The 27874-nt window shown below is 41.7% G+C and overlaps 1 protein-coding gene and 1 non-coding gene across 2 annotated transcripts; one reads left to right on the forward strand and one right to left on the reverse strand.

Moving 5' to 3' along the window:
* Positions 1-5386: 5386 nt before the first annotated feature.
* Trnag-gcc (transfer RNA glycine (anticodon GCC)) lies at positions 5387-5457 on the reverse strand. The gene has a single exon. It is a non-coding gene; the product is annotated as a tRNA-Gly (tRNA).
* A 268-nt stretch (positions 5458-5725) lies between these two features.
* LOC138981528 (2-amino-3-carboxymuconate-6-semialdehyde decarboxylase-like) lies at positions 5726-27874 on the forward strand. The gene is made up of 10 exons (XM_070354475.1): positions 5726-5908; positions 8224-8365; positions 8764-8813; positions 14706-14865; positions 15861-15937; positions 16577-16670; positions 17517-17612; positions 19782-19954; positions 24843-24941; positions 25257-27874. Exons 1-10 carry the CDS (start codon positions 5852-5854, stop codon positions 25359-25361), a joined length of 1053 nt encoding a protein of 350 aa, XP_070210576.1. The 5' UTR covers positions 5726-5851; the 3' UTR covers positions 25362-27874.

Genomic DNA, 27874 nt, shown 5'->3' on the forward strand with positions numbered 1-27874 from the left:
TTTTGGAACCTCGATCTCTTCTAAAGCCTCGTGCAATCTATTACGTCAAAGCAAAGAAACGTCACTCTGAAAGTGTGGCGTGACGTGTTAGTTCTAAAGATTCATCGAGGGTAATTAGCGAGCGCAAGTTTTGTTTCTATAATGACGTTTGTCTCGGTGACTTTGGCATCATAAGCAGTGGAATAACAGGTCCCTGCCAGACTTGCTTGACATGACCTCATTTACATGATATACACACGTGTGATTTGAACGATTATTATCTCACGGGTGTCTCTCTCACGTATGTAGGATAAATTGTACTACGTTGCAAGCCCCTGGAGCTTTTCCCCGTCGCGATATAACCTTCGTGGTTGTTGAAACGACGTTAAACACCAAATAAAGAAAAGAAAGAAAGTATAGTAGTTTTTACATTTAGTCAAGTTTTGACTACATGTTTTAACGTAGAGGGGGAATCGAGACGAGGGTCGTGGTGTATGTGTGTGTGTGTGTGTCTGTGCGTGTGTGTGTGTAGAGCGATTCAGACCAAACTACTGGACCGATCTTTATGAAATTTGACATGAGAGTTCCTGGGAATGATATCCCCGGACGTTTTTTTCTTTTTTCCGATAAATGTCTTTGATGGCGTCATATCCGGCTTTTTGTAAAAGTTGAGGCGGCATTGTCACAATGCACCCTCATTTTCCAATCAAATTGATTGAAATGTTGGCCAAGCAATCTTCGACGAAGGCCGGACTTCGGTATTGCATTTCAGCTTGGTGGCTTAAAAATTAATTAATGACTTTGGTCATTAAAAATCTGAAAATTGTAAAAAAAAAAAACAAAAAAAACCGACCTCCCGATCACGGAGCGGACGCCTTACCACTAGGCCAACCGTGCTGCGCCCGTGTTGCTATGGTCATCGAATATTCATCATCAGCTACAGAGTAGGCGTGTACGTTCTGTGCCTTGTGGTTAATTGAAAGTGGGACAGCATTAAATGCTAAAGCAGGTGTGCCATGCCTCATTCACTCATAGTTCATCTAATGTCAGGCTAAGGTTTCAAGCAGATACACAGTACTGTGCATACACAGAACAGTCCGAACTCTATGATAATTATGTAAACTAGTTCAGTCATGACCTCAATGAAGTTAATTTAACCACAATTATAATTTCACACAACGTATACTTTGATCCATTATTTTGTGAAAAGGTAAAACAGGAATCTCCAATATATAAAAATGTCCATTGTTAGAGTAGTAAAATTGCACATGGAAGCCTGTATGTATAAAAATGGTTTTCTGCAGAAACTGTTTGATAGTTTATATTCTGTAGCTAAACAGATCTTTCAACCCTAACACAATGAGAGAGATGTCAGTCATGTGTCATGTATGTGAAAATTAAGTTTAAGATATTTCCCTCCTTTTTATATTTAGTCAAGTTTTGACTAAATATTTTAACATCGAGGGGGAATCGAAACGAGGGTCGTGGTGTATGTGCGTGTGTGCGTGTGTGCGTGTGTGAGTGTGTCTGTGTGTGTGTGTAGAGCGATTCAGACTAAACTACTGGACCGATCTTTATGAAAATTGACATGAGAGTTCCTGGGTATGAAATCCCCGAACGTTTTTTTCATTTTTTTGATAAATGTCTTTGATGACGTCATATCCGGCTTTTCGTGAAAGTTGAGGCGGCACTGTCACGCCCTTCTTGTTCAACCAAATTGATTGAAATGTTGGCCAAGCAATCTTCGACGAAGGCCGGACTTCGGTATTGCATTTCAGCTTGGTGGCTTAAAAATTAATTAATGACTTTGGTCATTAAAAATCTGAAAATTGTAAAAAAAAAAATTTTTTTTTATAAAACGATCCAAATTTACGTTCATCTTATTCTTCATCATTTCCTGATTCCAGAAACGTATTAATATGTTATATTTGGATTAAAAACAAGCTCTGAAAATTAAAAATATAAAAATTATGATCAAAATTAAATTTTCCAAATCAATTTAAAAACCCTTTCATCTTATTCCTTGTCGGTTCCTGATTCCAAAAAACATATAGATATGATATGTTTGGATTAAAAACACGCTCAGAAAGTTAAAACGAAGTAAAGCGTGCCATGAAGCACAGCGCAACCGCAAAACCGCGCCAAACAGGCTCGTCACTTTCACTGCCTTTTGCACTTGCGGCGGACTACGTTCAGTTTCATTCTGTGAGTTCCACAGCTTGACTAAATGTAGTAATTTCGCCTTACGCGACTTGTTAATTATTGTAATACTGGTTTACCTTCTAGTGACTGATTCAGCCCGTTTTGACAAACGTTGACATGGTTAATGTGACTAAGTGACCGCTTCTTCCGTTCATCTACAATTATTGGAGATATTATATACTGAAGTAATTAATCTTACCATCCAAAGCTTCCGAAAGTTAAAAATATAAGCAAAGAGAAACTCAATACAAATTATGCTAGATTGTATCGAATGGCTGTCGCTGCCAATTGACTCAAACCGGCACTTAAGACGCCGGTATGTAAATGACTGAAGACTTACTGACTGAACTTTGGCGGCAGTGGCATTTGCCTTCACACTGCTCGTGTGAAGAAAAACGCTTGACTCATCGTTTGCAACATATTCATTTCTGGATTCAAAGAATTCTGATGTTTTGACAGACATTCAATTTATGAACAGACTGCCAAACAGCGAGAGTTTGTCACCAGCCTTCTTAGTCAGTTCAGCTATCAACAGTTTTTAATTCCAATGCTAATTTCATATGCCTGTTCCAACCAATCGACTCAACCAAACACAGGAGACGCCTTGTGGTTGAAGAGTCAAAATTCAATCTCAGTATATAGCCTACTTCCTTTTTGAGAAAGATCCCAATGATCAACATTGATTTTTGTTCTATTCTACATTATTCGGGGTAATGCTTTTATGTTATCTTTGAATGTTGTTTACAAATGTGTTGTCATTTGTTTGTTTCTTTGTTTTTATTATTGGTCCAACTTGCACCATCTTGTGGTCCACATCCACATTGCACCATCATGTGGTCCAAATTGTGCCATCATGTGGTCCAAATTGCGCCATCATGTGGTCCAACTTGCACCATCATGTGGTCCAAATTGCCCGATGTGGCGGCTAAATTAAACTTTAATAATGACATTTTCATTTAATTTTCCTGCTTCTGAATTTGTTTGTTTTTAATTCTTGCTCTGTATGCGAGTTGGTCTACCCATAGGTTCAAGAACAGTAACATACAAAGCCTTATGTTCTTGCCAATATTGCAAAACATATTTGGCAACTTGCCTAGGTGGTTCAACTTTGCCCCCTTTACTGGCCCTACTCGTGGACTTCACCTTTGGATCAACCCGTGGTTGCAAAAAAGAAAACAGCCGGAAAACAAAGAAGAGCGTGTGTGTGTGTGTGTGTCAGTGTGTGTGTGTGTGTCAGTGTGTGTGTGGGGGGGTGGTGGTGGTATTGACGCATAGTTTGCAGAATATATCTATTCCTGGATTAAGACAAGTTTCTTGTCTGCGTGGAAAGTTTCTTGTCTGCGTGGAAAGATCATTATCACAAGAATGCCAAATAGCGAAATTCTGTCATCATCTGTCGGTTACAACTTGTGACCGTCATCTCTTGATGATTGGTTTGCTACACATAGTGGAAAATAAGGCCTCGACGGGGGATGCACTTCAACTTCAGTGTTAGCTTGTCAGTCTCTCTGAGAGAAACCTTAGTGTATTCAGGAAACGTCTTCTGATGATGAATTTGACTTTAGTTTCTTTGTTTTTCAATGTGGATGTCTGTTCCTTGGCCTTCCTAACGTTTAGGGAGGCAAAGGGACAGACATCCAAAAACAAATAGACTGCCAACGTTCCAAAATTCAGAATCCAAAATCAAGAAAGTTTGTGTCTTCCTTGCAAGCAGCTGAACGTCATTTTGTGAGCTAATTAGCTTTCTGTAAAATTAGTGTTTGTTTGTCTGTGCACTTAAAAGACCGCTGGGTCAAAATATCTGTGAACGTAACGTTTTGTTTTGTCGATAATTAAACGTTCCAACAACATATACCTTTCTTGGTTTTTTTTAAGGGACAGACAGACAGACAGACAGGCGCATGCACGCACCGCGAAGGCGGCATCAGTGCTAGTGCATGCACGTGGCACCGTCGCAGCACGCCGGCACACACACACCGTGCACACACACACACACACACACACACACACGGCACACACACTCACAAACACACACGTCAGTGACACTCAACTGTGACACGTCACACTGACACAGCACACACACACACACACACACACACACACACACACGTCAGTGACACTCAACTGTGACACGTCACACTGACACAGCACACACACACACACACGTCACAGACTGACTGACTGACTATTAGGGTTTAACGTCCTCTTAGACCAACTGGTCTATATTGGGACAGGTATTGGTAATACGTTGAAGATATGGTGTGATACTTTGATTCGAATAAGCCCGCAGTGGCTCAGTGTCTTCTTCGACACACCAGCATTGGGTTTGTCTCGTCAAAGTATCGAAATACGATCATGATAATCGCGGGAGACGTGACGAGAGACTCATGATGCATGCGTGTCTTCGTGTTTTCCAAGCCCTGAGACTTTCGCTGTGAACGTGGCCGGGATCTTTTTCGCGCGCATCACGCACCATAATTATACTGCTTCAAGGTCTCGGTTGTGCGCGTACACGCATGTACACACTGACGCACGCACCCACTGCACACACTAACGCGCACACATACACACTGGGCACACTGACTCGGACCGGCACACGTACGGCATACACACACACACAAACACGCACGCATGCACGCACGCGCCACACTGATACACACACACACACACATACACGCGCGCGTACACGCACACACACACACTCACAACTTGAACACACACACAAACTTGAACACACACACACAAACACGCACACACATACACACACACACACACACACACACACACACAGTCGGTGTCAGTCAGTGTCAACTTAAAAATAAAAATGTGTTAGAAAAAGTGTAAATAGGCTGCAGCGGCAAGATAGTTAGTCAAAACTGCCAAAACCTGAGTTTGTCACGGTTGTACTGACCAACATCATGCTTCTCGCAAAGGCAAGACTGACTTGAAATTGCAAATGACTGCACACATGTTATTGCTAAGCACTGCGAACTCTTGCCGCTTTCGGGATGACGACAGTGAGTTTCGTGTCCCAAAGTTCAGGACAGCTAGAGTAAACAAGAAAAGCGTCAGATGTTGTCCCCTTTTGAATGGGAAAGATACTCCAAAGAAATCAAACTGCATCAAAAACAAAACTTGACTAAATGTAAAAAGTAGTAAAATAGGCAGAAAGAAACTGTACCAAAAAGAAAGAAAAAAAGTTACGTGCATCGACCGGGAATCGAACCCGGGTCACCCGCGTGGCAGGCGAGTATTCTACCACTAGACCACCGATGCTGCCGTGATCGTACGGGCGAATTTTAACAATATATTGTACATCTATTGTGACTTGCCGTCACCGTAGAACACATGCTCATTGTATCGACACTACTATTTGCTAAACAAGACCACCTGATGTTTCTTATAGAAAATGAAGGTCTATAGTACCACTCCAGTTTCAGCGTTCACCATTGTCATTTTCTTTTCCGTTCCACTTTTTTCATTGGTCAAAAATACACACCCTCGTGGAAATTGAAGATGACACGGTCGAGGTCAAGGACGATGCTTGAACTCTTACAAGGTCAACAGTGTACCAGATACGCACACAGTGCTGGCTACACAGTCTGGAACCATTTTGTTGCATTCGTACACGTACACGACAGACAACCATCGTGCGTCAAGTGAAAAGACGATGAAGATAGATTTGCACACTCACATTCTTCCCGAGAGCTGGCCTGATTTGAAAGAGGTGCAGTAAACATGTCTGCTGGGGGTTATGTTTGTTGACAACCTAGCATGTGCTTGTTCGTGCACACGAAATGTTGTGACTGACATAAATCTCGCAAACGAGTGCATTATAATTGTGTTGCTTATTTCATCATCTGGTAACTTGACTAGGGACTAGGGGCTATGGGATGGTTGGTATTTATTGGTCTATTCAGCTGATATTGCAATTTCAGACCGAGTTGAAATAGTATAAGCGTTGCTTATAGACCTTTGTAACATTTGCATATATATTTACACAGATCATTTTATAAATTAAAAGTGGAACTGTAATCACTCGTTGAAGACAGGAGTGTACCCCTTTCATCATCTTTGGTACAGAGGTGTATTAAACATCCACGAGACCTATTGACTTTTGATTTCACTTTTACGTTGACATGCATGGTACGTGTAAACAGCATGGATCAAGCTGTCTTCTTCTTCTTCTAGTTCACATCCGCCTTCAGCATATTGAAGATTCTGGTTTATTACGTGTATGACCGTTTTTACCCCGCCATTTAGGCAGCATACGCCGATTTCGGGGGAGGCATGCTGGGTGTTTTCGTGTTTCTATAACCCACCGAACTCTGACATGGATTACAGGATCTTTTCCGTGCGCACTTGGTCTTGTGTTTCCATGTACACACGAAGGGGGTTAAGTCACTAGCAGGTCTGCACATAAGTTGACCTGGGAGATCGGAAAAATCTCCACTCTTAACCCACCAGGCAGCAGCGACCGGGATTCGAACTCACGACCTCCAGATTAGGAGGCTGATGTTTTACCACCACGCCACTGCGCCCGTGTTGCTATGGTCATCGAATATTCATCATCAGCTACAGAGTAGGCGTGTACGTTCTGTGCCTTGTGGTTAATTGAAAGTGGGACAGCATTAAATGCTAAAGCAGGTGTGCCATGCCTCATTCACTCATAGTTCATCTAATGTCAGGCTAAGGTTTCAAGCAGATACACAGTACTGTGCATACACAGAACAGTCCGAACTCTATGATAATTATGTAAACTAGTTCAGTCATGACCTCAATGAAGTTAATTTAACCACAATTATAATTTCACACAACGTATACTTTGATCCATTATTTTGTGAAAAGGTAAAACAGGAATCTCCAATATATAAAAATGTCCATTGTTAGAGTAGTAAAATTGCACATGGAAGCCTGTATGTATAAAAATGGTTTTCTGCAGAAACTGTTTGATAGTTTATATTCTGTAGCTAAACAGATCTTTCAACCCTAACACAATGAGAGAGATGTCAGTCATGTGTCATGTATGTGAAAATTAAGTTTAAGATATTTCCCTCCTTTTTATATTTAGTCAAGTTTTGACTAAATATTTTAACATCGAGGGGGAATCGAAACGAGGGTCGTGGTGTATGTGCGTGTGTGTGTGTGTGTGTGTGTCTGTGTGTGTGTGTAGAGCGATTCAGACTAAACTACTGGACCGATCTTTATGAAATTTGACATGAGAGTTCCTGGGTATGAAATCCCCGAACGTTTTTTTCATTTTTTTGATAAATGTCTTTGATGACGTCATATCCGGCTTTTCGTGAAAGTTGAGGCGGCACTGTCACGCCCTCATTTTTCAACCAAATTGGTTGAAATTTTGGTCAAGTAATCTTCGACGAAGCCCGGACTTCGGTATTGCATTTCAGCTTGGTGGCTTAAAAATTAATTAATGACTTTGGTCATTAAAAATCTGAAAATTGTAAAAAAAAATAAAAATTTATAAAACGATCCAAATTTACCTTTATCTTATTCTCCATCATTTGCTGATTCCAAAAACATATAAATATGTTATATTCGGATTAAAAACAAGCTCTGAAAATTAAATATATAAAAATTATTATCAAAATTAAATTGTCCAAATCAATTTAAAAACACTTTCATCTTATTCCTTGTCGGTTCCTGATTCCAAAAACATATAGATATGATATGTTTGGAATTAAAACACGCTCAGAAAGTTAAAACAAAGAGAGGTACAGAAAAGCGTGCTATCCTTCTTAGCGCAACTACTACCCCGCTCTTCTTGTCAATTTCACTGCCTTTGCCATGAGCGGTGGACTGACGATGCTACGAGTATACGGTCTTGCTGAAAAATGGCATTGCGTTCAGTTTCATTCTGTGAGTTCGACAGCTACTTGACTAAATATTGTATTTTCGCCTTACGCGACTTGTTAAGACCTGACTTTGTCAGATTTTTGGAGGTCTCAAAAGGGGGTTTCCACTGTACTTGCGAATGTTTCTTTTTGTCTATAATTTATTTTTTGTCTTATGATTGATTTCCAGAGATATGGGTACGGAGGGTTCATCCAGCTGTCTCACCCGGCACAAGGCCGAGCCCGGATGATGAAAGACGGAAAACTTTTCCGTGAAGTTGACCCCAACTGCTTTTTGCCTGAAGCACGCATACAGGAGATGGATGCTACAGGTATGTGTGTGCGTGGGTAAGAGAGAGAGAGAGAGAGAGAGAGAGAGAGAGAGAGAGAGAGAGAGAGAGAGAGAGAGAGAGAGAGAGAGAGATAGAGATACAGAGAGAGAGAGACAGAGAGAGAGAGACAGAGAGAGAGAGAGAGAGAGAGTACATATGTATGTGTATATATATATATATGTGTGTGTAGTGAAGGAAGTAATTGTGGACCTGTGTTCAAAAAAGAAGTTCCAAATTTCTGCTCGATGCAGACACACGCACACATACAAACTCTCTCTCACACACACACACACACACATATGATTCATGTGAAAACACAGTCACACACTCAGAATGATATGCATATCTTGTGCCTTTCTATTTTTGTTTTATGAGCAACAGTTCTTTTTAATCTCCAGGTGTCTCTGTTCAGGTGTTGTCCACAGTTCCAGTGATGTTCAACTACTGGGTAAATTTTCTTTGTTGTTCTCCATATTTGTTACAGCATTGCTGTGTGTTTTATTGTTTATAATGAATTGTAAAAAAAACACCTATGTCTCCTTTTTACATTTAGTCAAGTTTTGACTAAATGTTTTAACATAGACGGGGAATCGAGACGAGGGTCGTGGTGTATGTGTGTGTGTGTGTGTGTCAATCGATTCAGAGAAAACTACTGGACCGATTTTTATGAAATTTCACATGAGAATTCCTGGGTATGATATCCCCAGACGTTTTTTTCTTTTGTTTGATAAATGTCTTTGATGACGTCATATCCGGCTTTTTGTGAAAGTTGAGGCAGCGCTGTCACGCCCTCATTTTTCAATCAAATTAACTGAAATTTTGGTCAAGCAACCTCCGATGAAGTCCGGACTATGGGATTGCATTTCAGCTTGGACGCTTAAAAACTAGTTAATTAGTTTGCTCATTGAAGTTGTCATTAAATCAAATTTTCACTAACAGATTTAAAAATGATTGCATCATATTCCTCATTTTCTCCTGAATTCAAAAGTATGTACATATGTCATGTGTACTCTAAAAATGTGCTCAGAATTGCAGAAAATAGGTTAAGTAAGCCTAAATACTTAGTAATAGTATGTTTGCACGCTACACGGAGACGAGCGTGACCCGTCTCGGTTTTTAGGTGTGGTTAGTCGAGACTATCTTAAATATATGCGACTTGTTTTGATTATCTTGGTGCTTTCTGTGCGGCTTTCTGTTTCACCCTTATTCAATGCCTGCATGGTATAACTAGATGAATACCCGCTTCGCCGGGTAGCAAGTAGAGCCGAATACCCGGCTTGAGTGGCGCACCGTACGCCGGCTTCGCCTGGTCCGAACCATGGACCCGCCAAGCTTAGGTCCCTCCCAGATTCGTGGAATGGGAACAGCACGAAAATGATTCAGTGGCCATAATGCCATTCCTGATCATATCATGTCGAGTCCCATACTTGTCGACGGCGCCCAATGTAACTGAGTGCCGAGACACCTTTGGAGGCGAAGTCCACTCAACCAGGATTGAGAAATGTAGAGCTTATCTCTAAGCCCTTTTCCATCTGTGATGGCTTTTCAGAGGAAGGCCAGGACATACAGACTCAGAAAAGCAGCCATACCAGATCACAAACAGAACTCTACAATCCACAGGTGTTTTTTACAGACACACACAAACACACACACACACACACACACACAGAAGCCGTATATATATATATCTATATGTATAAATATATAGAGATAGATGACAGTGTATTTTTCGCGTGGCTATAAATTGATTCGACCTTTGCACTTTTACAGTGAGGATAATTTACGGGTCCAATTTACGTTCTGGACACTGCGGTGACCTTCTAAAAATAGTAACAGAACGCCGGGAATATCCGAAGATGCCCCCTCCTACTGTAGTGCACCATACGAAGGAAGGGAGGTAAACGCTGAAAACATGGAGAAGATAAGGAAGAGTTATGGTACGAAAAAAACACCAAAATCGAAATATCTCATCGACCAGATTTTGTCCGGGGTGTATCTGAATATGGACACCAAATTTGAAGCAGATCCATCGAGAACTTTGGCCGTGCATGGCGAATACACACATACACAGACAGACAGACAGACACACAGACACACAGACACAAGTCGTATATATACTGTTCAAAAAAAGAAACGCATAGTTGCTACTTGCCAAATTTGTTTTATTTTTCGAAAAAATTAACAGAAAATCCAATATTTAGATTATTTGTTTGAAATTTGGTATGGACACAGTTGAATGCACACACAGTTCATTTGCATCTTCAAATCAATCAGTCAATCAATACGATTAGGTGCCGAGGCTGTCAAGTCAGTAGGGGGTGTGACTGCCTTGAGCAGCAACAACTGCCCGGCACCTTCTGGGCATGGACTGGATCAGATGCCGGATATCTTGCTGTGGGATGGTGTCCCACTCCTCCTGAAGTGCCTGCAATAGATTGCGGTGATTTGCCGGCCCTTCTTCTCGCCTGCGCACACGTCTGTCCAATTCATCCCAGAGGTGTTCTATCGGGTTCATGTCTGGCGACATGGATGGCCAGGGAAGCACCTGGACATGGTGGTCGGTGAGGAACTGGGTGGTGAGTCGTGCTGTGTGCGGGCGAGCGTTGTCCTGCTGGAATATGGCATCCTGGTCAGCCAGAAGAGGAAAGGCGTGTGGGCGCAGAATTTCCTCCACGTATCGCTGGGCAGTTATGCGCCCTTGGACGTGCACCAGGGTGCTCCTTCCAGCGGTATTGATCGCCCCCCACACCATGACGCCTCCACCACCATGAACGGGTGCCTCATCCACACAGTTGGGCGCGTAACGTTCGTTTACTCTCCGGTAGACCCTCCTCCGACCATCATGTCGCTGGAGCAGGAAGTAGGACTCGTCGCTGAACCACACGTGTCTCCAGTGATTCCGGACGGTCCAGCGAAGGTGCTGGTTGCCCCCCTGCACTCGGTTCTGGCGATGGCGGCGGGTGAGGACAGCTCCTCTGTGAGGTCTGCGAGCTCTCAAACCAGCTTCATGCAGGCGGTTCCGCACGGTCTGGTCCGATAATCGGTGTGGCCCGGGGAGAGCCTGGACAGAAGATGAGGCCGACAGGAAACGATTCCGGAGGTGGCGGAGCCGTATGAAGCGGTCGTGAGCAGCAGTTGTCGCCCTTGGTCTTCCCGCTCGTGGCAAGTCAGCAACGGAGCCAGTGGCTTGAAACCTGACCCACAGTCTACTGATGGTGCTCTGGGACACGTGGAAGTGCCTGGCGATTGCACTTTGACTTTGGCCTGCTTGTAAACGACACAATGCAATTTGGCGGTCTTCTCTGCTCAATCGGGCCATCTTTCGTCGCTGAATTGTCGTCTGATTTCTTTGTGGCGAACAATCCGCTTTTATGGGTTTTGGAAGACATGGTGAGAGCTCAATATTCCCCGAGTTTCACGAGATTACACTGAAGCATGACGAGTGGTCATGCCAAATGAGCAATTTTGACATTGTAGCCACTGATAACGCATGCGTCACGTGCAGAGCTCACTTGTGGCAATGGACGAAAGGTCGACGACCAGATAAACATTTTCTGCAGTTTGGTGGATATCCTTGTAGCCATATAACTAAATTATCCAAATATTACAAGCTATGCGTTTCTTTTTTTGAACAGTATATATATACTAGATGAATACCCGCTTTGCCGGATAGCCGGCTTCGCCGGGAAGAAGTACTTAGAGCCGTACGCCGGCTTCGCCGGGTCCGAACAATGGACCCGCCAAGCTTAGGTCCCTCCCAGATTCGTGGAATGGGAACAGCACGAAAATGATTCAGTGGCCATAATGCCATTCCTGACCATATCGAGTCCCATCCTTGTCGACGAATGTAACCGTGTTAATCACCTTTGGAGGCGAAATCCACTCAAACAGGATTGAGCAATTTAGAGCTTATCTGTAAGCCCTTTTGAACTGTTATGGCTTTTCAAAGGAAGGCCAGTACATACAAATACACAAAAGCCGCCAGACCACATCACAAACAGAACTGAACAATCCCCAGGTGTTGCTCACATAGAGAGACACACACACACACACACACACACACAAACACAGAGAAGCCGTATCTATAGAGAGATAGATGACAGTGTAGTTTTCGCGTGGCTATAAATTGATTCGACCTTTGCACTTTTACAGTGAGGATAATTTACGGGTCCAATTTACGTTCTGGACACTGCGGTGACCTTCTAAAAATAGTAACAGAACGCCGGGAATATCCGAAGATGCCCCCTCATACTATAGTGCACCATACGAAGGAAGGGAGGTAAACGCTGAAAACATGGAGAAGATAAGGAAGAGTTACTGGGAATGGTGAAATGAACACAAAAACCAAAATCGGTTCAGCGCTGCGCGCTGAGAGCACGTGTTGAAATATCTCATCGATGATATTGTGTCCGGGGTGTAGCTGAATACGGTGTCCAAATTTGAAAAAGATCCACCGAGAACTTTGGCTTTGGTGTGTCGGTATGGGGGCCCGGGTAGCTGAGGTGGAACCAAAATAGCTGAGGTGGAACCAAAATCGGTTCAGCGCTGCGCGCTGAGAGCACGTGTTGAAATATCTCATCGATGAGGTTGTGTCCGGGGTCTCTCTGAATAAGCCCACCAAATTTGAAGCAGATCCATCGAGAACTTTGGCCGTGCATCGCGAAGACACAGACACACAGACACAAGTCGTATATATATATATAGATATATATATACTCTTTTGTAATCCCGGTAACGTTAACATACTAGAACTCAACTAAGCTCATTGCAGTGCAATTCATTATTCATAGAATGTTCTATCAGTACATTGCATGGATAAGGGGCAGTAGCTATAAGCACAAATGTAATAGATATAAACAACAGCAAAGAATAACAAACACAGACATGCAAACAAGAGAGAGAGAGAGAACTTGAACTCGAAAACTTTATAAAATAAGGATTATAGCGTTAGGTCCATATGGTCCTTTCTTTCAGCTAATCATAAACATAAAACGAAGAGCTAGAATGAAAACAATTAAACAACCTGCATGAACATTTAAACAAGTAAACAAACAGGAAAAAATCAAAACTTATCAACAAGCAAACACTCTGAAGCAAAAAAGATCAATTCAACTAATACAAAAAACAAAACAAAAATAACAAAACAAAATAACAAAAAATAAACACATTGATAAAGATTTAAAGTAATCCTCAAGAGCAATGACTAACAAACCATCAATATCATAAAGTAAGACAGGAAATAGATGAATACAATAGCAAAACATTTTGGAAACATGATATACATGTACAACATGTATTGCTATGTGCAAATGTCCTTGGAACATGTAAGGAAAAGTAGACACATTTGTTTTAAAAGTTAATGTGTATGAACGCATACCATAAACTCAATCTCATTCCCTCATCCTCACACACACTTGTACAGAATGTACACTGATTTAGGCGTTAGAGAGATCCTTTTGTGGTTGTTTCTTAAAAGAAGAGAATGAAAGACATGACTTAATGTTTACAGGTAGTGAATTCCAAAGGTGTGCACCAGAATAGAAAGAACTAGTTTTAAACAAATCAATTGAGAGAGAGAGAGAGAGAGAGAGAGAGAGAGAGAGAGAGAGAGAGAGAGAGAGAGAGAGAGAGAGAGAGAGAGAGAGAGAGAGAGAGAGAGAGAGAGAGAGAGAAAGAGAGAGAGAGAGAGAGAGAGAGAGAGAGAGAGAGAGAGAGAGAGAGAGAAAGAGAGAGAGAGACTTTTTTGACTTTTGGATGGTTTATTGTATGTATGGCCATTGGCCCATATGCAAACCAGGGAAGAGGGGATGTGGGTTAGGGGAAACTTACACATATACACGTCTTACACATTTACCCTCACATGGTATATAATGATCATTTACAATTACAACGGTACTATTTCTAACATTTAAGCGTTTCAACAAGCAGTTGTCAACGTTTTATAGCGTGGAAAATGAACTTAGCAATGAGGCGACACCTCTTAACATCTGAAAATGACAAAATGATAGACACAGAACATACACACATGCTTCCTATAAATCTTTTTCTTAAATCAGAATATATAATTCTTTCTTTCTTTGGTGTTTAACGTCGTTTTCAACCACGAAGGTTATATCGCGACGGAGAGTATATAATGGACAGCATAAGAGGAAGTGGTGTGCATCTTCGGCTACATTTTCGCAAAATATACAATATCTTGATTCCGAAAGAGCACTGAATCGTTTAAGGTTGTTATTAATTGGCAATACACACCAGAGAGACAGAGAGACTGAGATTAAACAGTATTTGTATAAATTTGGTGTATTTCTGACAGAAACGTTTACATTAAACTCTGTCTCAGGCCGAGCCAAAGGACACACAGGATCTGAGTCAGATCTTGAACAATGACATTGCTGATGTTGTGAAGAAGTACCCCACTCGCTTTGTGGGGCTGGGGACCCTTCCTATGCAGGCGCCAGAGCTGGCTGTGCAAGAACTCATCAGGTGCAAAAAGGAGTTAGGTGAGACTGTGAAGTTTTGTGTCGACACTAATTTCTACATGTAGTTCATGGATGAACTGTTTGTGTTACTCTGATGTTGTAGACTGAATGAGATAAACTGAATAAAGCTGTTTGTTTTACTACTTTGTAACCACTTTACTTGGGTCTGTTCTGTGTGTGTGTGGTGTTTTCTTTTTACATTTAGTCAAGTTTTGACTAAATGTTTTAACATAGATGGGGGAATTAAGACGAGGGTGTGGTGTATACCATGTGTGTGTGTATGTGTAGAGCGATTCAGAGAAAACTACTGGACTAATCTTCAAGAAACTTTACAGGAGAGTTCCTGAGTATGATATCCCCACACTTTTTTCTCATTATTTTGATAAATGTCTTTGATGACGTCATATCCGACTTTTTGTGAAAGTTGAGGCGGCACTGTCACAGCTTCATTTTTCAACCAAATTGATTGAAATTTTGGTCAATTAATCTTCAACGAAGTCCAGACTATGGGATTGCATTTCAGCTTGGAAGCTTAAAAATTAATTAATTAGTTTGCTCATTAAAGTTGTCATTAAAATCGAATTTTTAGAAGCAGATTTAAAAATGATTGCATTGTATTCCTCATCTTCTCCTGAATTAAAAAATATATAGATAAGTCATGTTAACTCTAAAAATGTGCTCAGAATGAAAGAAAATAGGTTCAGTAGGTACTATGAACACGTGCTTCGCGGAGGCGAGCGTGTCCCGTCTCTGTCTTCGGCATGGTTAGCCGAGACTATCTAAATGTAGTCTCGGCGATGACTGGCTTGTGGTGTTGATCTTGACTAAATGTTTTTATATCGCTTCACGCGACTTGTTTACATTTAAATTTGAAATTGATTTCAGACTTTGTTAGAAGGAGAGGGTAGTATAAGGGTGCAGGTTTAATGTGCGCAGAAAAAAAAATTCAAGTAATGTTAGAACAAATGATGACCAGTAAGTAATTGCGTGTGTGTGTGTGTGTGTGTGTGTTGCAGGATTCCCTGGGGTGCAGATAGGATCTCACATAAACGAATGGAATCTTGATGCACCAGAGTTATTGCCTATATTTGCTGTAAGTGGTTCATCTTTGTCACTTTTACTGCTTCTTCTAGATAGTGTGTATCTGTTCTCTTGTAATGGTTGCAAGTGGTTGTTTAAATAGATAAGTAATGTCCCTTGTATCATGGTGAGGCAAGTCGTTTATGTTTAAAACAAATTTGTGTTCCTCCTTAAGGTCTTGGACTCTATGTGAGTTTAGATAACATATTTTGTTCCTACTGTACCTACAATTTTTACGGTTTTCCGCCGGCTAATGATGTGACTAATTAAAAGCATCTAGAGTAGGAAAACTGCTAGCAAGCGGCCGCACATTTCATCCAGCTAAGTTTTGTCTACTTATTGTTTGTCTGTGCACTGTAAAGACCGTTGGGTCGAAATATTTGTGAACGTTTTGTTTTGTTTTGTCAAATTATAATCATTCCAACAACTTACCTTTCTTGTTTTTTGATTCTTGGACTCTATGGACCTACAAATTTTAAGCGTACAACTAAACATCTTGACAAGTCTTTCCCCTCTTTTTTGTTTTCTTTTTCTTCTTTCTTTCACTTTTAAAAACAAAAACATTCTGTTAATTTGCTGAAAGATGAATGTGCATGGGTCTAACAGAAAAGTATATTCAAATGATTTTGAAACTGTTTTTTAACTGTGTCAGGCTGCAGAAGAACACAAATGTGCCATCTTTGTGCATCCTTGGGATATGGAACAGGGAGGGCGTATGAAGAAGTACTGGCTGCCTTGGTTGGTTGGTGAGTCACTAAACTCTTTTGGTCAACCACAAGCACACATTTTTCAAGCAGCTACTTTTTCTTTGAATCTTGACAAAAAATGCAAGTTCTCTTGTTTGTTGTCATCGTTGTCTACATCACAAAGTGCTAGCTGGCCACTCCGATGGCTTGTTTTTAAAGTCTAGATACTATCTTTGTCACCCATAACGTAATTTCCCCAGTCTTGTTGTTGATACTTGTGTGTTGTAATACATATAGTTCTGATATCTCTTCGTGAGAGCTTCATATTTGGGCAAGGCTGACGGAGCATAAGGGTTTAGATCAGGTTTAATAGATGATGTTCGGAAATAACTCTGTTGGGTATTTACAGGTTGTGAAAGAGTTACTCACCCTTGGAAATACTGGGGCAAACAAACCCACGTGACAGGGACATCATGCTAACGATTGATTTCCTGGTGAAAATGAGCTCCAACCTGTGGTTACTGCACAGTCCACTAAATATCACACTCTTTTGATTCAAAAGTATTCACATCAGGGGTGACTATATTCATTGCCGATGTGATCGCGTCCCTCAGTGTACAGATCACCGACCATGTGTGAGGACACTCCGCTCTCTAGTGATTAGCTTACAGTGTCATTTGGGTTTGTCTGCCTCTGGACTTCTGAGGGAAGGCAAGTCTTCCACAGCCCATACAAATCCGACCGAGTTATTTCTGGAATGCGTCTATCAAGAACCATAATGTGGCGGATATCATTTGATTTACACTAGTCATACGAGGATTAGCACAGCCCCATTGAAATAGGTCTGTTGTTCTTATTGTTCCATAGGGTATTGGTGACCTGAGACCTTTTCTCTGGTTTCTACAGGCATGCCAGCAGAGACCACCGCCGCCATAGTGTCCATGCTGTTTGGAGGGGTGCTGGAGAGGTTTCCAAAGCTCAAGGTGTGCTTCGCACATGGAGGTAACTACAGTTAAACCCCCCTTTTAAGACCCCCCATTTTAAGACTCACTCTTTGTTAAGACCTTGTTTTCTCAGGCTTTCTGTCCATAACTTCTGTAAAATGACCCCAAGTTTAAAACGCCCTCCTTTTTAAGACCCGATTGTCTCAGATTGTTGGAGGTCTTAAAAGGGAGGTTCCACTGTAGTAGTAGTAATAATAATAATAATAATAATAATAATAATAATAATAAGGGTATTTATATGGCTTAAATCCTAACATAGTTCTTAGCGCATTGCAAAAATAATCATACAAAAATCCACACATAAACAAATACAAAGTAAAAACAGGTGATTTATCCCATAACAAATTTGTCTGGTGACACATATTATATGCAGAGTAAATCTTAAATCCTAACATAGTTCTTAGCGCATTGCAAAAATAATCATACAAAAATCCACACATAAACAAATACAAAGTAAAAACAGGTGATTTATCCCATAACAAATTTGTCTGGTGACACATATTATATGCAGAGTAAATCTCTCTTGGATCAATTGTGATTGCAAACACCCCCTTCACACTCACATCTAAAGATGATTTCTTAACTCTCAGAACAAAGTTTTTGGACGATAAAAGTATCAAAGCTTTAGGTTGTAAAAGTTCAAATCATAAGCCACACTGAGAGGAAATGACCACTAAAGAGCTTTGTGCTACCCTGAAGAATGAACCAAAACATACGTTTATTGCAGCAGATCGGTTATGTCAGAAAAAACCCAGTGAGGCAATTAAAACCTTGAAACATGTCTTCTTCTGTTGGAGATCAGAATAAAACACACACACACACTCACAAAATCACTATTGTTGCAGAAGGTAACCATTCTGTTGACTTCTGCCTAGTGTTCATAACACAGGGTGGCCCTGTAGCTCAGTTGGTGAAGCTTCTTCTTCTTCTTCTTCGTTCATGGGCTAAGACTCCCACGTTCACTCCTGTGTTTAGCACGAGTGGATTTTTACGTGTATGACCGTTTTTACCCCGCCATTCAGGCAGCATGGGCCGATTTCGGGGGAGGCATGCTGGGTATTTTCGTGTTTCTATAACCCACCGAACTCTGAGATGGATCACAGGATCTTTTCCGTGCGCACTTTGTCTTGTGCTTGCGTGTACACACAAAGGGGGATAAGGCACTAGCAGGTCTGCACATAAGGTGACCTGGGAGATCGGAAACATCTCCACTCTTAACCCACCAGGCGGCAGCGACGGGGATTCGAACTCACGACCTCCCGATTAGGAGGCCGACGTCTTGCTACCACGCCACTGCACCCGTCAGTTGGTGAAGCACTGGACTTGTGATCGGAGGGTCACTGGTTCGAACCTGGGCCGTGACAGAAACGGGTCAACTTTATGTGCAGACTCGGAGATGGTATCCATGTTCCACCCCCGTGTATCCACTATGGCACGTAAAAGACCTCGGTCATTCTGCTGGTTACACAAAAACAGGCACACACCTGGGTAGCGCCACTCTGTTGCTGCTAGCTTTTTCAACTGGGAGGAAGCGACCTGAATTTCCCAGTGATGGGACAATAAAGTAATTAAAATGAAAAATGAAAAAAAAGCAGAGATTGATGTACAATGATGTGGGCAAGGGTTCAATTCATTTTTCATTTCATTTCATTTATTTTATTATCCTATTGCTGCGAAATTCAGGTCCATTCCTCCCAAAGCCAAAGGAAAGCTAGCAACAACAAGAGTTGCGCTACCCAGTTGTGTGCGTGTTTAGGAATAATCAGCTACATACACTTATGTCAGAATGACCAAGGTCTTTTTTGTGCCCCTGTTGTGATACAGGCTTGGGACATAAATACCGTCTCTGAGACTGCACATAAAGTTGACCCGTGTCCGTCATGACTTGATTTGAACCCATGACCTGCGGATCACTAATCCAGTACTCTTCCAGAATAAAATAAGAATGAGGATGAAAGTAGCTTTTGCACATATCAATTCTTGTTATTCTGTCAGGTGCCAGGAGAATGGTTCTGAATAACTCTCACTTACTCTATTACACATGTCGTATGCATTTAGAGCGCTTAACTCCCCTCTGTTTATGGGACCAGTACTCTTACCAACTGAGCTACCCGGCCCCCAAACGGGATTAAGAATTGTGCATTTATGTTGCCCTTGTTATATGCAGGTGGTGCTTTCCCCTTCACGGTTGGCCGCATAGAGCATGGTTTCAACGTCCGACCTGACCTGTGTGCGGTGGAGAACGAAGTAGGGCCGCGAGAGTACCTGGGCAAGTTCTACACAGACTCGCTGGTGCACGACAAGAGAGCCTTGAGTCTGCTTGTAGACGTCATCGGCAAGGTATATTGGCAGTCCTTGGTATTGTGGAACCCCCCTTTTAACCCTTAGGCTGGTTGTCGCCACATATGTCGCGCTACTTTACGTATACAGTGGAGTCCGGGTACAACGAATCTCAAGGGAGATACATTTTAGTTTGTTATATCAGCAATTCGCTGTTGAGTTTTCAACCCTAAATGGCCTTAAGACAAGTTTTCCCACTCACCTTCAAATGATCGTCCCATCGATCTTTCCTTGGAGAGTACAATCTCTGCATGTTTTCAACAGCTTCATAATATAATCCATAGAGAGAGGCATAGTTCAAATGTTCACTTTACTGTCACAATTTTAGAAGTAAAATTTAAAAAGTTGTGTAAAAGCATGTACATGTACATTCTGATCAATCTCAGTGTCCGTCAAAAAAGACACTGCCGCGACACACGTACTAAGCTGTTTTGAAAAAGTCCAGAATGTTTGTCTGACGCTCCTCAGAACTGGCACACTTCTCCACTGTACACTCCAATTTGGAGATCATATCCAAGTCACAGACATCGGTGCACTTTGCCTGCAAGTAGCGACGTAAGGTATTGGCAGCAACACGTGCTTCTGGGGCAGTGGGCGCCATCTTTAGACGGTCCCTTCAAAAACAGTGGAGCGAGATATTTCCCATAAACATTAACAGCTATTGTGTTTTCAGCGTAGCAATAGGGTCCGATATTTAGACGAGACAAGTATAATGCCGACGAGTCGAAGACGAGTCGCATTATACTTGCTCGAGTCTAAATATCGGACCCTATTGCTACGCTGAAAATACAATAGCGATTATATAGCTGTTCTGACCTTTATTTGTTGTTCCAAACTTACAAAATGACAGTTTTTGCGTCGATGCGTTGATCTCAGGTTTTGATAGCAGACGCCGTTTCTTATGCGCATTAGTTTTGCGCAGGCGCCACACTGACTTTGGGAAAAAAAACTCGATTTGACAACACAGCTGTTAAACAGCTTTTTATTAGTTCATTCGTATACAACAAAAAGAAGTTTGAGTTTTTTTAATTTTGAACAAGACTACTTATGAAGAAGACCAAAACACAACATCAACGGAAAACTAGAAACAACTGAAGAACTAGGATGCAACAAGGGGAGGAAAAGAGAACAGCTAATCCGTACAAAGCGAGCAGACGGCAGCGACGTTTCCAGTTTGGGTGAATGGCATTTATACTTGTCTCGTCATGAAGCGAATTTTTCAACCTCAGTTATAAACGACTACATGAATGTTAGTGCCATGGGTTGTACATCAATACTTCAGAGGGGAAGTGGGGTATTAAGTGTGGAGTTACAAGATAAGAAAAGCCGAATGCGAAAATGTGTGTCAGTCGGCAACTGTGAACTCAGCTCACAGGCACACAAAAACGGCTGTTCCGTTGTACTCCCCTGTTTGTACTACATCTTTCGACTTTGGGCATTTTGTGGTGTTTAGGGACAGAAAATAATAGGTTTAGTCCTGTTTCATCGGGAAGTTAGCAGAAAAGGGTATGCTATCGACATTTGTAAAGCTGAAAAACATTCCCGAGAAGAATTTCAAGTTGTCAGTGTATGCTGTTGTCGATCAGTGAAACATCGTGTGGTACAGGTGGGTAAACCGGAACCATGCGTCTTTGTTATTGACAATATGCTTTTGGATATTGAGAAAAATGGCCGACTTCCGTAGCATTATGCTTTGATGATCGGAAGAGACCATCCAATCACAGCCCCCGAATTCCCCCACGTGTTCATCAGAATAGCTATATTCTTTGATGAAGAATTGAGTACACAACAACCGAAAAGGCAAATCGTCAAAAAGAGAAGCATGCCCAATCTTTTGTACGCAGTCATGTGTCCTAGAAATTGGATCTGAAGTCTTACCGACGGATTGGAATAGTGAAAACACAGCGGCGGTGGCTGTTCCGTGCACCTCCCGCTGTTTGTTCAGAGTTCGCTCATCACGCGACGTGCACTTGTGTTTGTGTATTTTTGTCTTTGGAGACAATTATTGACATCAGTTCGTTGTAGCCTTGTGACTTTTAGAGACAAAACGGCTCTGGGGTGATGAAAACGTGTTTGTTTAAAGAGGGGTTCGTTATGCAAATGAGTTCAAAAGGTTCAATGTAGCCGGAGAGTAACAAGTGAGAAATAGAAGGCTGTCTGCCGGGAAATCAATGGCAGTTTGTTAAAAGAGGGATTTTTTTATACCCAGGTTCGTTATAGATGGATTCCACTGTACTGTCACCTGGTTGCCGGGATGTTGCTACAAATTCATACCTATAGGACAAATGTCCTGAGTTCTTCAGCATCAATAGGACATTTGACCGCTTTCAGAAAGTGTAATAGGACATTATGAATTTGCGCCAAACAGCTTATAACACATTCCATGGAATTGTTCCAAAGTCATGCGCCCACACACCCACGCACACACACCCACGCACACACACCCACGCACACACACCCACGCACACACACCCACGCGCGCGCGCTGTAGAACACACACATAATATATAGTAAACACAGTGTGCGTATAATGTTGTATTTGCTTAGTTTCAAAGAAACCACAAACAAGAAGCCAACATGAACAACTTCAGAGCTCTTAGTTTGATTACAAACTGCATGATTTGGATAAAATTTGAAAAACAAAATGATCGGTTTGATCTAATGCTGATCTTTTGCAGGCTTTAGTTTTTTTTCAGCGGCATAATTCAGTGCTTCGTCTCGTATCGAAAACAAAAGCAGACGACAAATTTAGTCAGTTGGAGTTGTCTCCCGTACTCCTGTAGCATGCACTGATCTAAAAATAATCCACTATTTTTAGATCAGTGCGCTGCACCGAGACTGTTATACCCAAACGGCGCATACCGCAAACGGTTCGGGAATTCCCGACAACAAAAAAGATTCGCACGCGGCACTGGCAACTTCGGTGTCAGCTGAACACGAGAGCGTTCGGTCTTTTAGAAGATTTGTATCTTGAAATGAAAATTAACGAATATCGCGCTGTCCGAAGGAATGGAGTACATATCGGACAATGACCACGCTCAGGCTAAAACGATAGGACATATGACTGACATGCGGCAATGTGAATCGGACATTTGGGGATTTTCCTCGTTATATGTCCGATGTCCGACGCCTAACGACATCCCTGTGGTTGTCACGACATATGTCGCGCTTCTGGCTCAGTCTGTTTGGTCGGTTCCGATTACCTCCCATGGATGCGAAAACCTATATGACCGTTTTTCTTTATTTTTCTCTCTCATAATTCACCAGTGGCTATGTAACATGTGTTACAGAATTGCACCAGTGTAAGTGTTAATTCACCAGTGGCTATGTAACATGTGTTACAGAATTGCACCAGTGTAAGGGTTCATTCACCAGTGGCTATGTAACATGTGTTACAGAATTGCACAAGTGTAAGGGTTCATTCACCAGTGGCTATGTAACATGTGTTACATAATTGCACCAGTGTAAGGGTTAATTCACCAGTGTAAGGGTTAATTCACCAGTGGCTATGTAACGTGTTACATAATTGCACCAGTGTAAGGGTTAATTCACCAGTGGCTATGTAACGTGTTACAGAATTGCACCAGTGTAAGGGTTAATTCACCAGTGGCTATGTAACATGTGTTACAGAATTGCACCAGTGTAAGGGTTAATTCACCAGTGTAAGGGTTGATCCCTCCACAAATCTGAGATAATCAGGTCTTGAAAGGGAGGGTCGAGTCTTAAAAGGGGGGTCAATTTACAGGGCTTATGAGCAAAACATGTGAAAAGACTTTGTCTTAAAAGGAGGGTCAATTTGCAGGGCTTATGAGCTTATGAGCAAAAAAATTGAAAAGACTATCTTAAAAGGGGGGGAATCTGTAATATGTGGGGTCTTTAACGGGGGGGGGGGGGGGGGGGGGGGGGGGGAGGTCCAATGTACCCTGTCTTCCAACAATTAACTTAGAACAGTGGAATCCCGGAATATAAGACATCCCCCCCCCCCCCCCCCCCCCCTTCCATTCTTTGTTCAGACCCTGCTTTCTCAGATTTATTGTTCATAGCGTGTAAATTTACCTCCATTTTAAGATTCCCTCTCATTTAAGACCTGATTTTCTCAGTCTTAGGGTCGTCTTATGCAGGCATTTTTCAGATTTGTAACACAATACGTGGGGGCACTTCATGCAAACAAGTGCACAAATCTACACACCTTGACTTATGTGTCAAGATCCGAAAACTTATCTAGAAACCATTTTCCTAATCAGGATATCCAGAATTATGGATGGGAACTTTCATCCTTCTTGAAGAACTTAAAACATTTCATTTTTAACAAGTACACATGCTTGAAATAATTGCATAAGCAAATTTGATAAAGATACCTGTTAAATGCCTGTTAGTATTTTCTTCCTATCACATCCTGAAAGTATTTCAAGTGAAGGTTTTACTTTAAGGCCTTCCTTTAATCGGAAGGTCAAGAATTCGAATCCCGTCCGCGGCCGCCTGGTGGGAGATTTTTCCGATCTCCCAGGTCAACTTATGTGCAGACCTGCTAGTGCCTTATCCCCCTTCTTGTGTACACGCAAGCACAAGAACAAGTGCGCACGGAAAAGACCCAGTGTAATCCATGTCAGAGTTCGGTGGGTTATAGAAACACAAAAATACCCAGCATGCTTCCTCAAAATCGGCGTATGCTGCCTGAATGGTGGGGTAAAAACGGTCACACAATTAAAAACCCACTCATGCAAAAACATGAGTGAACGTGGCGAACGAAGAAGAAAAAGAAGAAGAAAGAGCCTGACTTCGCAAAGACTTTTTACCAAAAGACACATGACCCCCCCCCCCCCCCCCACCCCTCCCCCCCTTTCAAAACTGTGGTTTGCAATATCTTTATGTTTGTGTTCATTGGCAGGAACATGTAGTGCTGGGCAGTGACTACCCCTTTCCTCTTGGTGAGCATCATCCTGGCAAACTGATAGAGTCTATGGAGGAGTTCAGCCAGGTGGAAAAGGTATACACACACACACACACAGACACACACACACACACACACGTACACATGTACAGACACACACACACACACACACACACACATGCATGCATGCACATATGCATACATGTAGGCAGGTACGCTTGCGGGCACACCAACACACACACACACACACACACACACACTCACTCTCTAGCTCTCTCTCCCCCTAATCAAATTTGCAAGATAAGTTCTATCTTTTCTTTGTCTACTCTTACAATAATTTCACTATTTTTTTTATTTGGATGTGATATTTTCCCGAGCTGTGTTGATTTTTGATTTTTTTTTTCTGTCCAGGATAACCTTCTTGCACAGAACGCACTCAACTTTCTGGGCTTGGACAGATCGCTGTTTGAAGACAAAGACCACAAAAAGTCTCCCAAAAAAGCCAGGATATCTTGAAGCTCCAAACCAGACTGTCCTCGCGGGAACACTAGGCATGCATGTTGACCTTAAAATGAAAGGGTCAAGAAAAAACTGTGATCATCAATACTGGAGTTAATTTACCTCGAGTATTGGGGAAAAGTGGTTACATTTATTACCACAAGAATTCCAGATAAATAGATGCAGGAAGCATCAGGGAAAATGGGAAAATGGGATCATGGTTATGGAAAATAAATGGACACGTTAAAACTCAAAAAGGATGTATTGGGTGAAAACTGTGATCATCTCTCTTGGAATTTGATTGACCAGTAGACACTTGAAGGTTGTGGCAATGAAAAACTTTGATCACCTTGATTAGAATTGATTTTTGTGTGTTAAACTGGGGAACGGTGAATGTTGTTATCTGGTGCATGCACGAAGTGATAGTGTTGTGCGCATCATGATTGAAATGTTGTATTTGTTAAACGTAAGAAATCTTCTGTGAGTATTCAATCAATCAATCAATATGAGGCTTATATCGCGCGTATTCCGTGGGTACAGTTCTAAGCGCAGGGATTAATTTTTTTATTTTTTAAATTTTTATTATGCAATTTATATCGCGCACATATTCAAGGCGCAGGGATTTATTTATGTTGTGTGAGATGGAATTTTTTTTACACAATACATCACGCATTCACATCGGCCAGCAGATCGCAGCCATTTCGGCGCATATCCTACTTTTCACGGCCTATTATTCCAAGTCACACGGGTATTTTGGTGGACATTTTTATCTATGCCTATACAATTTTGCCAGGAAAGACCCTTTTGTCAATCGTGGGATCTTTCACGTGCACACCCCAATGTTGTGTACACAAATTGTTGCATATGATTCACTAATTTGGTTGAGCCTGTGCTTTTGCGTATTGTTTGTGTCGAGGTGTATTGTTGAAATTAGAATTGTTTTATTTTTACTGTGAAGAGAAAGTGACACGGACATATACCGTACTTTTCGGACTATAAGGCGCTGCCGTGTATAGGGCGCACCCCCTACTTTTAAAAATAAAACTGAAAAAATCCTAGAATAAGGTGATGTCATGGATAAGGCGATGGTGTCATGCATAAGGCGACGGCATGAAAGAAAAAAACAAAAGAAAAAAAATGAGGAAAAACATCGTACGTAGGAAAAAACCCAAAAAACAACATCAATGATCAAACATGGCGACCGCTCAAAATCGGCACGAAACACTTTCAAACAGAAAGTCAGGGAAGAAGATCAGCGGCATACCTCAATCGTCACTCGTTGTCGTCGTCGTCGTCACTCTCACTCCCAGACTGAAAATCCAGAAAAATCTGAACCCTCAGAGTCTGAACAAAAGAAGTTCATGAAAGCCGCTGCTAACATGGCACCCGAGCGGTCCCCACACGTCGAAGTCGAGGCACCAGCTCTTCCGTTTCGGGTTCGGTATCGTCGTCTGCTACAGCGTTGTCGGCTTGACCGTCTGCTTCAATGATGCCAGCTTTCCTGAAGCCGTTGACGATCGTTCGTGTCGACACCTTCTCCCATGCCTTCACAACCCAGGTGCACACCTCTGCGATGGTAGCACGTCGAAGTGTTCACTTAAATGGTTGTTAGTTGCTCATTGATTTCAAGTTCACAGTGCTCGTGAAACCTATTTTATCCGAGAATAAGGCGACGTCGTGTATAAGGCGACTCCACGATTTTCAAGTGAAAAAGAAAGTACGGTAAATGAAAGTTATATTATTGTTTTGCTGGAGAGTGAAGTGTAAAGAAAAGATATAAGCTGTGCCTCAAGAGAAAAATCATGGCAACTTCCAGAGTTTTTAATGTCATCATGCCTCTTAACATAAGTGACTGTTTAAGAGAATGATTCATGTACTGCATGTAAAATGCAAAATCAGAAATCTGTTTGTTCCAGTGAACAGAAATGTGTATCGTTATGCTTTTTTTGTGGGATGCTTACCTTTTAAGAAAGTTGGGAAAATGGCATTCATGTGCATACTCAGTCAGGACTTACTTTTTGTTTTGCTTTTTTAACTTTTGAATTGTACTTGTATCTGATAGCAAATGTAAAGGGGAACACAGACATGCACACACATTATACTCACCCCAAACACACAAAAACGTAAGTACACAGAGACACAGATAGACATATATTATATATATGCAAGTATACTCAAACACAAACGTACAAATACACAGAGAAAATGTCAAGCTCTTATGAGTGTTTGGCTGTACATTTATTTGAAAGCTTGTTAAAGGTTAGTGACCCAGAAGGAACTAATACTTTTAGTTTTACTGTCCTATGTCAGTGTTTAGTTTGGGTGCTCACGAGGTCAACTGTCCAATGTATTTTGGGTGCATGTATCATACTGGTACTTGTTATGCAATGGTAACTGTTACTTCATACATGTGTGTTATTTATTCAGAGAATGTGGAAATTGACAGGAATGCAAGGACAGAGTGGTGTTGGAACTAATGTATTATCTTAAGTGTGTTGCTTTGTTTGAGAAATATTTTCAGAGCAGATTTG

The sequence above is a fragment of the Littorina saxatilis genome, linkage group LG12 (genome assembly GCF_037325665.1).
Source record: "Littorina saxatilis isolate snail1 linkage group LG12, US_GU_Lsax_2.0, whole genome shotgun sequence".
Lineage (NCBI taxonomy): Eukaryota > Metazoa > Mollusca > Gastropoda > Littorinimorpha > Littorinidae > Littorina > Littorina saxatilis.